A 14,464-nucleotide genomic window follows, 5' to 3' on the forward strand; every position below is an offset into this window, starting at 1 on the left:
GTTAAGGTAGGCCTTAGGAGTGGTGACAGGTGAGGCGTGGAAGAGGTTGGAGGAGGGCATCGCTGGCAGGGGGAACAGCCAGGAACTGTGATAATGCTTTCGACGCAGGATTCAATATGTGTTGGAGCCGTTGCTATAATTCTTTTCCCAAGAGGTTTTGATTCTTGAGGAGAACCGTGAGGGTCGGCGGGGGTTTTTTAGCCTGAGAGTAACACCAGCGGCAGGGGGAGGAGGCTTCGAGTATTTTTCTTTACGCCTCGTGGGGCGGGACCTTGGCTGCACCTTCAGTGGCTGAGGGTCCCCACTCAGCTGAACTCTTTTGCCCAACCTGGGGCAAGAATGTGGGCGCAAATCCTGTTTCCAGGCGTCCCTAACCTCTGGGACCTCGGTGTCCAATTAGTACAAAAAGTAAACCCTCGATAAACACTCGGCAAGGAGGTCAGTCGCTCAGCCTCGTGTAGACAATTAAGCCGCACCGCCACCCCAAGCGCGGTGGCCCCGGGGCTCGCCCACTAACATCTCGCCCCGCCTCTCCCTGGCCACGCCCCCCGGGGCGAGCGTCAGGGGCGGGTCGCGCTGCGATTGGCCGAGGCGCGCCGCGTGTACGTAAGGGCGCGCCCGCAGGCGAAGGCTCCAGCTGACGCTGACGTGGCCGGGCCGGCCAGAGCGGCGGCCATGGAGCGGGACGGGGAGCAGCTGTCCGCGCGGCCGGCCCTGGAGACAGAGGGGTTGCATTTTCTGCATATTACCGGTGAGTCGCCGCGAGTCTCGGGGCCGCGGGCTCGCCCTGCCGGCTCTTAGGCGCGCCGCCGTGTGTGGTAGGTCGGCCTCCGCTACGCGCTGGGCCGGGCCTAGAGAAGCTTGGCCGGCAGCCGGCTGCTGGCGCTGCTCGCAAGGCCGGGCGGCGGGCCCGGAGCGCGCCGAGGCTCTCGCGGAGCTGCACCTCCCTGGGCGGAGACTTAGGGCCCTTTTTTGCACGAATTCTTTACTTTTAAGGAAGTAAGCCCTTCCGAGCTGCGGTGACTGGGGTCACTCGATCCTTGGCCCCCCCCACCCCCACATACCCTTCCAGCCACCCTAACAACGGCGCGCCTTCCTGTGTGTTCCCTAGGTGTGAAAGGCCTTTGCCCTCCTAAGTCGGATTAACACCCCTTCATTCATTCCCTCAAAACCTGGCTGCGGTGCCCTGCATCCTCCAGCCTTGTTTCCCTGACACCCCCAATTCTTGAGAACTTCTCGGTGATCCTCGAATTACTGTCCTACTTGCTCATACATTAAATGGCTACTTAGGAGGCCACTTCATCAGCTAGACTCTGAAGGTTTTGAGAACATGAACTTCGTTTATTTTGTCTTTGTTGCCTTTTATAGAAGAGTCTAGTGGTAGTATCAGTTTCTTGAAAACTTTTCTTCTTTTCAGTGGGCTCTCTGCTGGCCACCTACGGCTGGTACATTGTCTTCAGCTGCATCCTTCTCTACGTGGTCTTCCAGAAGCTCTTCACCCGGCTGAGGGCCTTGCGGCAGAGGCAGCTGGACCGAGCTGCGGCAGCTGTGGGTTAGTGCCAGATAACAGAAATGAAGGCGATGGCTTTACATCTATTTCTCTTAGTATTTAAAACTTAGTCTATTGTTAAGGGTAAGAAGTACATGATTTTAATCTCTGTGGGAGGAAAACCTGTCTCTGAAATTGATTTTGGTGAACATGGAGTAGATTTTTTTATTTCAGAGATTTTAATGAGTTTGGAAACCTTGGTGGTTTAAAGCACTCATTGCATATCTTGTTGAATGGTTTTTCCATCTATCAGATAGATTAAAATGAAGACTTAACGGGCTTCTCCATATTTGTGGGTCTGCATACTGAGTCATCTCTAGAATCATTGTGAGTCCCAAGAAACTAAGCGTTAGTTCTTCACACGCCTGGTATCTTGATTTTCACATCTTAGTCATCAGAACTGATTTCACATTAACACTTGGCTGTTTCAAAAACGTGTTCCTTCTGAAATGTCACTAGTTAGAAAATATCATTTCTGAGGATACATCCAAAAAAAAAGGGTTAAGTGTTTTGAGACTAGTAGCATAATTAAACAAATACAAATCATCATTCCTCAGATATTTCTGAGGTTGGAGAGGAAAAACAAATATTATAGCACATAAGTAGTCATTAGTGGAAAGACTTAGAAAATTCCTTCACTCAAACATACCCTCTCCTCTCTCTCCCAAGAAGCCATGTGGTCCTGCCATTCTTCCAGTCTTTCTGATTGTTGTCTGTACATCCAGCAACGAACTACAAACTACAGTTGTAAATGGTGCATAAGCTGCAGGATTACCACGAGTGGTGACAATGGCGTTAGGAAATAGCCTCAGTCACCTGTAAGGTTACCTCTGTGAGTGAAGTACTCGCCCTGTAAGACTGACTTTACCAACTGAAGAGTAGATTTGTAAGGTGATGGTAGGATGGGCACTTGGAAGGAAGATTTTTTATGAAGCACAGCAGAAAGTGCATGTGCAGTGAAAGGGTGTGTGGTGCAACACCTTCTGTTAGAAAAATTAGATTTAAAAGATCCACCCTTGATTGACTTTTATTCTAAGATTTACCCCCCTTGGTTACAAATGTTGCCAGAATTGACATCTGTACTAAGTTGAACTAGTTTTGTTTTTGTTTTTTTAAAAACAAAGTGTCAGTCATTGTTACTGACACACACTGTCTACTACATACCTCCAACACACCCACACCTCTCAGCTTCTTTGACGATGACATTTTGTCCTGTTTAATGTAGATTAAATTAAGTGGCCCTTTCCCACTACTTTCTGTAGGTAATGATGATTGCTTTTTGGGGGTATGGTACCGATATGAACATAGAAGTTGTAGTTTGTTTTCTTGTTTAAAAAATTAGTCATACCATTGTGTGCTTGCCAGTTAGTGGTCCTTAACATGGTAGTCTGAAGAAATAGAGAACTTTATGGCATATTTAAATTTTCTTTGTTTTATAAGCCAGATAAAAACATAAAACTTTATTTCTATTAATGCCAACTGGAAGGATTTTTCTTTCTTTTCTGTAGAAACAAAGGTAAAATATCTAAGAATCCTTACCTCTTTCTGGTAGAGATCTGAGGTAATTAAGTGATGGCTAATGATCAGAAAACTACCTTCCCTTGGCTGTCTTCTAGAATTCTGGTCAACTGGGAGCCTGGGTGTTAGGGGGTATCCAGCTTGTGGAATAGAATTTTAGTGTGTGACCATCAGACCACTAATATTTCAGTCACGGGGCTTATCCCATGTTCTCTGGAGTTGCTGAGAGAGCCCAGAAATCTGCATTTCTAACAGAAGTTTCTGGTGCTGTGGATTGTTAATAAAAGCTAAGAACTATGGCAATAGGACAATCCCCTGCCCTTTTAAGCAGTAAAATACATGCAGAAGGGTAGAATTATCCATGTTAAAGTAATTTCTTTTTTGGCATTTTCTGACATCTGTAATACTTCTAATACTGTGGACCTTCAAGAGTTTCTTCTTCTCAAATTTTTTCTGACATTTTAGAACCTGATGTTGTTGTTAAGCGACAGGAGGCTTTAGCAGCTGCTCGACTGAAAATGCAAGAAGAATTAAATGCACAAGTTGAAAAGCATAAGGAAAAACTAAGAAAGGTATGAACTGGTTTCCATTTGAATACCCAGTCTTAAGTAGTTTGCGACTTAGTGGATAGAAATGGAGGGGGGGATAGGGGCAGCGCGGGTCAGACATACATACATGCATGCCCTTACTGGAAACCCCTAACTGTAACAGAATCATCTCCACTTGGCTTAGTATTTCCTTGTGCAATTTCTTACTGCTTAGGGGGAAATACTCCTATAGGCATATTTGGTTATGTTACTGCTGTTCAGTGTTTCCCTCACAGCAACATTTTATACAACAAAACTCCTGGTGTCATGCCACTAGACACACAGAGTATATGCACTTTGCTTCTTGCTCTGTGTTCTGTTTCAGGCTGTGTGTCTCACACAACCTGCTCGGTGAGGCCACTCTTTAGTGGACTGAAGGAGAGCCAGGGGAGGCTGGCAGTGGGCTTACCCCAGGCTTAAGGAATCTTTAAAGGCCCATGGTTTGGTTAGAGCGGTTGGAGGCAGGGGAGGGTAGGAGGGAAGGGAAAGGAAGAACCAAGGTGACTGTTGGAAGTGAGCCAAGCAGCCAGGTGACCTGTGCTGCCCTTCTCTGGGGTGAGATCACCCACCAGTCTGGCCCAGTCTGTGTAACTGAAATGACCAAGTGTAGACTCTTGTTTTCTGGGTTCAATCCAGGTGTTTCTGGGTGCTTCTTCATCCCCTCTGAAGGAACACCCTGCTGCTCTAAGGCAGCAGGGAACTTGGTCTTCCTGTTGGTCTTGCACGTATCTCTGGCATTCCAGGGCCATGTGCCTCTGCTGCTGCCTGTGGCTCTTGTTTCTGCACGGTCATCTCGTACATGGCTGTCTCCCCAGCTTGGCTTTGGCCCAGAAGGAAAGGACGGAACAAGACCACACCTGCTGCACACACTCGCCCTCCTGGGTCACCCTGTCTCAGCAGCCTTCTTCAATGATCAGTTCGTTGCCCATTTTCCACTTAAATACAGTCACTGACCTAAAATGTACTAGCACATTCTTACTAATTTTTTAAAGAACATGAAGTAAAAAATCCGTGACATAAATATCTATACCAGGAAAATTAAGTTTCTGCCCTCCTTGCTCCCCTGCCTCCTGTTGCTCAAGCATTCCATAGTAGGTTTTTCACGTGTTTTCCAGAAATTTTTTTATCCGTGTATAAATCACTTGCATAGATCTTTTTTCATGGAAACTGCAAAATAATATACCCAGATGCCAGTTTTGAGCAGTTCTGTTTTAGTTTTTTTCATTACTGATTTCTAACCATTTTGTTTTTGTTTTGTTTTTACCATTTTGTTTCTAGAACATAGAATAAGTTGAATTCCTTCTACATGTCAGAATTAACAACTTTGGGGTCTGAATTTTTGCATATGTTAGTAAAATAGCTTGATTATTTATTCATTTGCTGATGTAGCTGGAGAAGATCTTTTTAAAAGATCACTTTTTAAAATAGTCTCTTAGAATTAGAAGAGACAAAAGCGTATGTTCAGCTTTAAAATTGTTAACAGCATATGTGGTTCTGTCTCATGTACTTAAAGAAATACTATAAGCTGATTGAGTCTGCCTGACTCAGTTAAATCAGCTCTTGTTTGTGGTCTCAGGGTTGATCAGCTGTGTTCCAGTCTGGTGCTGTCCATGTTAGCTAGGAATGTAGAACAACCTTGGATCAAGAGGTTGACCTCACCTCCTTTCATTCTTCCTTGACCTCTTGTACTTGCCAACAGTGCAAAACAAAGTGAGATGACAGGTTGGTTTAGCAGTGCTGGGCCCTGAAAGCCATGGAGAAATTTTCTGGAGATGTGCTTTCTAAGGTACATTCTTGCATATCCTTGTGACATCACAGCTTAATTGGAACCAGGATGAACTGCAGTTTGGGCCTGGATTCTATTAGAAATGTGGAATTTAGTGACCTTTGTGTGCACATTAGCTGCAGAGCCCAGTTGCTGGCAGGAGTGCTGCTCTTTAACGAGTAGGAAGCAGAGGCAGAGACCCAGCGCACCAAGTTTTCCTCCCACCGTGGGAACCTGCTCACTGGGTTACTAGGAGCTTTCTCACTGCTCATTGTTGGGCATCGTTTTCTGCTGAGATTCGTTTTCCCTTAGGTTTCCAATGGTACTTGACTTTCAGAGAACTTTCAAATCTGCTCTTATTGGATCCTCACAGCCTGCAAACAGAGGGGTTAAGTGACTTACCTCAGGTGACACAGCCAGGAAGCAACAAAACAGGCCTGCCACGATGTTCATGTGTTCCAAGTCAGAGTTCTTCCACGTTGCCAGAAATGTCCTCCTTCAGGCGAGCTTTGGAAGAATTGAATCAGGATTCTTTTTTTCCATGACCCTTCTGCTTTCTTTAATAGTGTACTAAACAAAAGGTTCCATTTGCAAGTTAAAGTTACACTACGAGATGATACTAGTTTCATTAACTGAAGAAAATGCAGGAGAAGGTTTGTTTTGAAGGACATTTAAATTAAAAGTTGTCAACATTAGCATTTTCTTTGAGAAAGTTGGCAGCTTATGAATGTACAATGTGCAATTTCTCAGCTTGAAGAAGAGAAAAGGAGACAGAAGATTGAAATGTGGGACAGCATGCAAGAAGGAAAAAGTTACAAAGGAAACGCAAGAAGGCCTCAGGTGAGTGTACACTTTGGCATAGTTGATGTCTTTCAAAGTAGATGCATGTTTGTTGAATAGACTGTTTGTAAATAGTCTTAAGCCTGTGTGTGTTCAAACAGGAAGAAGAGAGTTCTGGGCCTTCTACTTCATCAGCCATCCCCAAACGAAAATCTGACAGAAAGCCTTTGCGGGGAGGTGGTAAGTACCAAACATGAAAGCATTATCAACAATTAGAGGCTATCCTTACCATATGAAAACAAGTTTATTTGTTTCATTGTCTGTAAATTGACACTAATTCCTAAGTTTAGGATTATGAAGATAAAATAAAAGAAATAACAGGTGCACAGCACCCCCTCAATGGCTGGGAGTCACCAGTCTGCTGAGCCCAGTTGCCCAGTGGGCCTGGGGCAAGGATGTGGGCACAAGTCCTGTTTCTCAGCAGCTTGTAACCTCCTTGGCGCCAGTGTCCAATGAGTACAAAAGTAAATATTCAATAAGAAATTGGAAAGGGAGGTTAGTGCAGGCACTCCGCACGTAGTTGGAATGATTGCACCTGTGTTGTAGTGTTCTCCCTTGGTCCCACACAGACCTGAAAGGGAAAGGTGACTAGGATGAGGAATCGTTTGCCCATCTTGCCGATGAGCGTCGAAGGCCTCTAACACAGTGGTTTTGGTCTTTCCAGCCAGGACTGCCTTGTTTCTTGCAATAACTTTGTCAAGGAGACATGGACAGATGTTCATCCAGAGCTTTTTTCTTGTGTGCAAACACCTCTCTCCGCCTTACACTCTCGGTGATACTGGTGTCTGTATCTAGAGGACTTTAACATCATTTTGGGAAGATGGAACTATACACAAAGGAAAATAAATAGTCCTTTGTAATATGCTAGGAGGTCCCCCTTAATCCTCAGGGAGGAGGGGGCAAAGGTACTGGAACACTTTGCTTAGGAAGCAGTTGTAGGCTGAAGACTTCATTCTCCCTGGGAGGAGAAGGGATTTCTGTAGGGAGGTACAGCGGAGGCAGAGGTGTAGAAGCCCGAGCGGTGTTGTGGATGAGTGTGGGGAGATGGGACCAGCCCCAGACAAGCTGGGCTGCCCTTAGAGGCTGAGCTCTTGATCCCCGTTGTGGCAGGAACCCAAAGCTGGGTTGCTCTAGGGGAGCGAGATTTCTGAAAAGGAACTGCTGTGTTCAAATGTCCTCTTGCTGAAAGACTATTTTTCAGAGCAAAAAAACAGTGGTAATACTTAGTATAGGAGTGGAAAGTGTAGAAAATGTAATGCATAGTTTGCATATGTCCATGACCTCTTTCAGTGTTCCCAACAGTCCTGTGCGGAGTGCTTTGTCCAGCGTGGTTATATAGACAAGGAATCTGAGGCACAGGGAGTTAACTGCCCAAGGATCCCACAGCAAGTACACAGCAAAACCACCTCAAGGTCTCCCTGGCTGTAGAGCCTGAGCACCCAACCTGCCACCAGAGATCCATTAACTTTGGGAAGCTAATGAGTGGGTGGGACAGGGGCCAAAGCACACAGCTTATCCATTCCTCACTGGTAGAAGTGGCAAGTTCCATTCTGTTTTGGTTTCTTAAGTTTATTTTCTGTAGCTTGAACAATCCTTACTTAAATGTATATGTTTTATTAAGCACTGCAGTAGAAGTCTTCACATACTTAAATCCAGCCATCTTGAGAGGTTTTGAGGGGGCAGTTATTTTGTATGTTTTGGGGAGTTAAGACCAAGAAGCTGAATGGCTTCTTTTATTCCCACGAGAAAGTCAATTCAAACTGCAATCACAGTATAAAGTATTTTTTTCATTTGGTAGCTGTAAGTTTTATGAATATGTCCATGAGAACAGACATAACTTTGCAGTGCTTTGCATATATCAGGTTCACAATTTCATGTTTGATGTAGAATCTCCCTAGTAACTCGTGCTTTTCTCTCATCCAGGTTACAACCCTCTGTCTGGTGAAGGAGGTGGAGCCTGCTCCTGGAGACCTGGGCGCAGAGGCCCCACATCTGGTGGATGAGGCTAAGAATCTTGTTAGTGTTACTTTGACATTAGCAAGATGAATCCTTAACCCTCGATTCAGTTGCCTTACACACTTTTCACAGTGACTAGCCAAGGGGAGGTGGGGCTTATTTCTGTTCTTATTTCACCTGTGTCTTTAAGGGTTGAAATCAGCGTAGGGTATAGACGTTGCCACTAGGCAGTAGTGGCAGTTGGTCACACTTCACTAAAGCCAGTCACTGCTTTCGTGGATTCCATGGGTGGTTGCTAATTGGTAGGTGAAGGCCTCCAGGTGATTAACGATCTTGTTCAAGGACCTAGTAATGATCCTTCAAGTTAGAGTCCTTGCTCGTCGGACAGTCTCTGTGACAGGTTGTGTTGAATGATGTCTTCCTTGTAAATGGTGAGCCCACCAGCAAGGATTACTGATGCAGGCAGTTGATGGGGTTGTTTCTGTATATTTATTTTTATGTACAGAACTTTGTAAAAAAGAAACTAAATATTACAAAATTGCAAGGAACATTTTTTTAGCATCTTTATTAATCCAAGGAAATTTCTTTATGAACTTGAACTGTCAAACATTAAACAACTTTTTATCATTCACAGCTTCCTACTATTATTACTTATTTTCCCTGTTCATTATTCCTCGTCTCCTCTGAGTATACAGCAGTGGCAGACAGCTGCGGTGAGTCCCAAAGTTGGTAGTTTCTTTGGGATTTATCCACGGATCAGGTGCTTGGAGTTGAGTTGCTGAATTAATAGGACAGAGAAACATCTTGTCTAGAGAGGCCTGCAGGCCAACCAGATTTCTAAGATCCCTGTTGGTCATTCCCCTTAAGCCATGACTCATGTTACATTCTTATCCAGAGACTCTGTCAAAGGTATGCTATAGAGGCCTGGGTAGTAACTATTTTAGCTGCAGAGTTTCCGTTTCTACATTTTTTAAGGAACCAGCTCATGGGCTGGCTGCATTTGGCCTGCATGTTACAGTTTGCTGATCCTCACTGTCAAGTCTAGATTGTGAGAAGGAACAAAATTAACTTGTGGAATAGTGTTAATTAGCTGGAAAAGTGTTCTGCAGTTGTCTCATATATAAATTAGTCAATATTTATTGAGTATCTGATACGTGAAATTTTCTGTGGTTGTCTCTTTTGATATGTGTAAAGGAAAAAAATACAGCCTGATCTTATGGGGTGGGGCTGGGAGGAGTGAAAACAGGGCCCTTGAACAAGAGGACAGTTGCAAACAGGTCACTATAGTTGAGACTTAAGTATTTGAGTACAGAGACATTTGAGTTAAATTTTGACAAGGACATTGGGGGTTCCCGGCGGAAGAGAGGGTCACTGAACACAAGGCTGGGCCTTGGGAGGTTTAAGAGAGCCCTTGAACCTTGATCTCAGCTTCCGGTTTTAAACTAGATTGGCTTTCCACCAGCATAGATGTACAAACATGGGAGATTTTAGACTTGGATTAAAAGTTTTCATCCAGATTTATTGTTTATATCTGAACAGATTCCTTTATAAGGGTATAAAGGAACGTTTTAATAATTATTTCATCAGTACATTTTCTGTAGCTGAAAATTTGCATTAAGCAGCTCTCAACTATTCATATTAGAAGAAGGGCCTGTTTTAGTATAGTATTAGATGAGGTTTTCCTCAAACCTCATTTTTCCCATGCATTGCCAAGTCATGAGCACACTGGAGGAACTTGTGCTTAAATTCTCAAGTATCTGTACTCCGAGTGCCCGCCTTGCATCTAGCACTTTTGGGTGGGGGAGGGGAGGCAGTACCGTGTTGGTGATTGATTAGGAGGTAATGAAGGAGAGAGGGAAATGTTTTCATCTTCATAATAGCGTTTGAGGAGCATTTGCCTTGTGCCAGGCACATACATCAGTACTTACTCTGCACTACAGTCCTGTGAGGTAGGTGCCTTGGTTTGCAGAAACTGAAGCTTAGAGGGGTGACTTGTCTCAGGCCCTGATCACTGTGGTCTGCTTCATCCTTGTGCTCCTAGCAGCCAGAGACATGCATAACCAAGGTAGGGCTTGACGTAGTAAATGAAACAGAGAAGAGTGGATACTTGGCTAAAGGTTGCCTGCTCTATAAAGTGTAATGGGGCCGTAAGCATCTCAGAAGGGTGGGCTGAGGTAGCCAGGGCAGGTAGGCCTTGTCCCGCTTTGGAAAGCATGAGGAAGTGGAGCCAGGTCCTGAGTTCTGTGGGGAGTAACGGCGCGGGTGAAGGCCGGGAGAGCTGCGTCTGGTGTGCCGAGCCATGGGGGACACCACCTTGTGCCTCGGGTTGCGGCTGCGGTCACCAGGCACCTACCGTGGGCTGCAAGCAGCTTGGTCTGATGCAGTAGACAGGAGCTATTCAGTTGTTAAGTGTAAATGTGAGGATCAGGGAGCAACATTAGTAAATTTGGGGTAAAATACCCATCAATCTTCAGTTGAAATTGGTAGCTGGAGTTGTATCCTTCGCCAAATGTCCCTGCGTCTGTACGCGAGGAGACAGAGACTGGAGCGATCACGCCGGGATGCCAGGCCCTCTCTGCTGCGCCTCATCCGCTGCTTAACTATGCTGAGTCTTTCTCATCATGTGAGAACATGGCCACATGAGATAACCCGAGCCCTGCCTGCCTCTGGTGCTCTCCCTGTAGTGCAAGCTTTGAGTGGTCTCCCTTCCTGGTCTCCTCTCCCTGCTGCTCCTTCACACATGCTTACTGGGTCATCAGATCTCAAGCTCCAGGAGAGCCTGAGTCCTCATCTTGCTCTGCCTGGTTAAAAAAAATGATTGTGCTGAGGGCTGCAAATGGAAAATACAAGTTGCAATAAGAAATGATCTGACTTAGGGGGACCCAACTTATCTTTACCCTGTAGCTAGATTCCACTTTTGTGGAACGTGGGGGTTGGAAATGTTAGGGAGTAATTTACAGATGAAATAACTTCACCATAAGCCAAGTCTTGCGTCTTCAGTGTTAGTTCTAGTTCCTGGCATATCCTCACTAGTATGTCCTGTCCACTTGGTAATGTGAAAACAGGCTTAGCGAGTGTCTTCAGGAACTTAACTGGCCACTGTTGTCTTTTTAGCATCATGGGAGGAAGTGGTAAAATGCTACAGGACCAGCTTCAGGAGCAAATTTCTGCAAATGTTGATCTAGGGTAGCCCCTTTCACTTTGAAACATCTATTCCAAACTTCCTCTCCATTCACTTTAGGCCTCTCCTTGCCATCATCACAGTCCACAAACCCCATGATAAAAATAGGACTTGCAATCAAAAAGTACAAGAGAAGTGAGCTTGCCAATTCAACCTCTGATGTGGAGGGTGTACCCCTTAGCTACTCCAGTGTCTCCAGCCACCGTGAGCTTAGTGACTCAAAGCAGCCATTTACCCCTAAGATTCTGCTGGGCTCAGTTCAGTTGATGCCGGCTGTACTCCCCCAGGTGTCTATGGTCAGCTGATGGGTCGGCTAGAGGCTAGTTGGGCCCAAATGGCCTCACTGGCGGGTTGCCCACGTATCAGACTAGGTCATGTGTTTCTCAATCTTCAGCAGGCTAGCTGGGCCTGTTCATTTGGTGGTTCAATTCCAAAGCCTGAAAAGGTCTGTGTTCTTCACATTTTGCTTACATCCCATCTAAGCTAAAGTAATTCATAAGATTAGGCCCTTTGCAAAGGACAGAAAAAGCTGTCTTTCAAGGGGAGGAGCTATAATACCTCAGGCAAGGGTGTAGGTGCAGCCAGCGGAAGAAACTGGCCACTTACAGTGGAAGTATCATCCTCGTGGGTCTTGTAATACCCGTCTTTTCAGCCTATGAGAGCTCTCCAGTCTGGATCAAGGCTGCTCCAACTTAATCCTTGAGGACTATCCTCAAGATTTATAATCCAGAGAATTGTCCAGCCAACATGAAGAATCCTGCTCTGACAAATACACTATACCCCCATAATAAGCATAGAAAATGGCCTGTGTTGGGGTCCTGCAGGAAACATGGTGCACTCAAATTATTGATGGAGGAGTGGTCAATAAGGAGCCATTTGCAAAGGTTTTGATGGGGTTTAGGCAAACCACCAAGGAACAGTATGATACTGGGGGCAGCTAGTAACACTGGGGGACTAGCGATGCCCACTCCCCATCCCCAAAGCCTGAAGATCTGGAAAGAGAACGGTTCCCAGAACCCATAGAGAGGATCTGTTGGAGATGGCTGCCTGGCAGAGATGGGTCTGCAACAGAGACAACCAACAAAGTAACCCCGTGAGAAGGAACCAGAATAAATCCTCTGACCCCACTCTCCCACCCACCAGTCGCTGCCAATGCCTTTCATTGGCTGAACCCAGCTGAAAGCTGGAGCCCCTGGGGATAACAATATTGGCTAAGCTGGGTAACTAACTGATGCCCCTCCTCAAAATGGCTGTTAGGGGCTGAAATATGTCCCCCGAGAAGACAGGTTGAGGTCCTAAGACCTACTACCTATGAATGTGACCTCATTTAGAAATAGGGTCTCTGCAGATGCAGTCACATTCAGATGAGGTCCTAGGAGGTCACAGTGAATCAGGGTAGGGCCTAATCCAATGCTACCAGTACGTAGTCTGCTAGGGCCGCCATAACAAAGGGCCATACACTGGGAGGCTTGAATGCCAGAAATGTCTTCTCTCTGTTTTGGAGGCTGGAAGCCAAAGGGTGTCAGCAGGTTTGCTTTCCTCTGAGGCCACTCCTTGAAGATGGCCACCCTCTTGCTGCCTCCTCATATGGTCTTTTCTCTGTGGCTGTGCATCCTTCCTTTATCTTTGTGCCCTAAATCTCCTCCTTTTATAAGACCACCAGTCAGATTGGGTTAGCGCCCATCCCAAAGGCCTCATTTTATCAGAATTACCTATTTAAAGACTCTTGTCTCCCAAAGCAGTCACATTCCCAGGTACTGGAGGTTAATGCTTCAACATGGGAATTTGGGGGAATACAATCAGCTCATAACAATTGGTATCCTTATAAAAAGAGAAGAGACACAGAGAAGAGCAGAGCCAGGTGAAGACGGCAGACCCACAAACCAAGGAGCGCCGGGGCTGCCAGAGGCTGGAAAGGGCAGGAGGCATCCTCCCTTGGAGGCACCAGAGGTACTTCTCTGTTTGGGATCTATTGTGATCAGCTCTTCCTATGGGCTTGGAGGCAATGAGGAGTGGTGGGTTGGGTCCTGAGGCTGGAACCACAACAGCAGGAAAGGCAGCTACCCCAGGTGTGTTCACTGAAAGGTGTTTATATATGCGGAGGCTGGCTGGGGCGGAAATAGAGGGATTTAGAGATTCAAAGCTCTCAGACTTCTCTATGTCAACACATATCTTAGGATCCCGCTTCTTTCCCAGTGCCCTTAGAATGAGTGACCAAACAGGACTGAGCATTTAATTGACAGTGCAACTTGGCAATCCTTCTTGCAGGCCCTGGACTGGGCTTCAGCTAGTTCTCCTCTGCAGCCACAGAGGATGCAGAAATGGCTCCAGGACTTTCTGATCTTTCCCTCGGGTTCTGCATTGACCATAACTACCTTCACTTTTTCCTTCTTCCTGTGTGTGCACTCAAGGGCCATCAGAACCATCCAGCTCACCCCACGCTTTCTAATCCCTCTTGTTATACTGTGACTGTTTCACAGCCCTTGATCTCCCATGGCTGTGCTCCTCTCTCTGACACCATTACCAGTGACATTTTGCCTGTGATGTCACTGAATGCCATGGCTCACCAGTGTCCCATTACTCACTCCTTCAATATGTGGGCAACCCAGTCCCCAAATCCCAGTTTGAGGGTCTGGGCACATTCACTCTATGTATCAGGTTGTGTCCTGGGTAGAAACAGATGGGATACATGAACTGGGTCATTAAGAGGAGCCTAATAAAGGGACTGCTTACAAAGGTGTGGGCAGGGTTTGGGGAGATGAAGAAGGGAAGGGGCAGTACCCCAGACCTGGCAACACTGGGAGGTCATTACCAGTACTAGGCTTGGGACAGCAAGGGAGAGTATAGAGCTGGAGCCATCCATGGAGGTATGCTGCCACCCCATGGTTCCTTGGCAGGGGCCCAGGTAATGAGAGCTGTGCCACGTGCTGCAAATGCTCTGGCTCTGAGGTGGCTTACAGTAAGGATGTTGTACAGTGAGGTTAATAAAAGCAATATAAAATGAGGACAAAGCAAGGGAACAAACAACCTCATACAGTTCTTTGGGCATTTAATTCTGTTCTGGGCTT

General features: G+C 46.0%; 1 protein-coding gene across 1 annotated transcript; it reads left to right on the plus strand.

Annotated features, from left to right (window-relative positions):
• The first annotated feature begins 594 nt into the window (after positions 1-594).
• Positions 595-8,846, plus strand: SELENOS (selenoprotein S). The gene is made up of 6 exons (XM_036878694.2): positions 595-751; positions 1,418-1,552; positions 3,533-3,639; positions 6,170-6,259; positions 6,361-6,439; positions 8,183-8,846. Exons 1-6 carry the CDS (start codon positions 676-678, stop codon positions 8,260-8,262), a joined length of 567 nt encoding a protein of 188 aa, XP_036734589.1. The 5' UTR covers positions 595-675; the 3' UTR covers positions 8,263-8,846.
• Positions 8,847-14,464: the final 5,618 nt, after the last annotated feature.

This window comes from Manis pentadactyla, chromosome 18 (genome assembly GCF_030020395.1).
Source record: "Manis pentadactyla isolate mManPen7 chromosome 18, mManPen7.hap1, whole genome shotgun sequence".
Taxonomy (NCBI): Eukaryota; Metazoa; Chordata; class Mammalia; order Pholidota; family Manidae; genus Manis; species Manis pentadactyla.

Bases quoted from the DNA above. Each gene is read 5' to 3' on its own strand.
- SELENOS (XM_036878694.2), top strand. From the start codon at position 676: ATGGAGCGGGACGGGGAGCAGCTGTCCGCGCGGCCGGCCCTGGAGACA. The intron at 1,553-3,532 runs GTTAGTGCCAGA...CTGACATTTTAG, and splicing joins CCGAGCTGCGGCAGCTGTGG to AACCTGATGTTGTTGTTAAG. The intron at 6,440-8,182 runs GTAAGTACCAAA...TCTCTCATCCAG, and splicing joins AAAGCCTTTGCGGGGAGGTG to GTTACAACCCTCTGTCTGGT.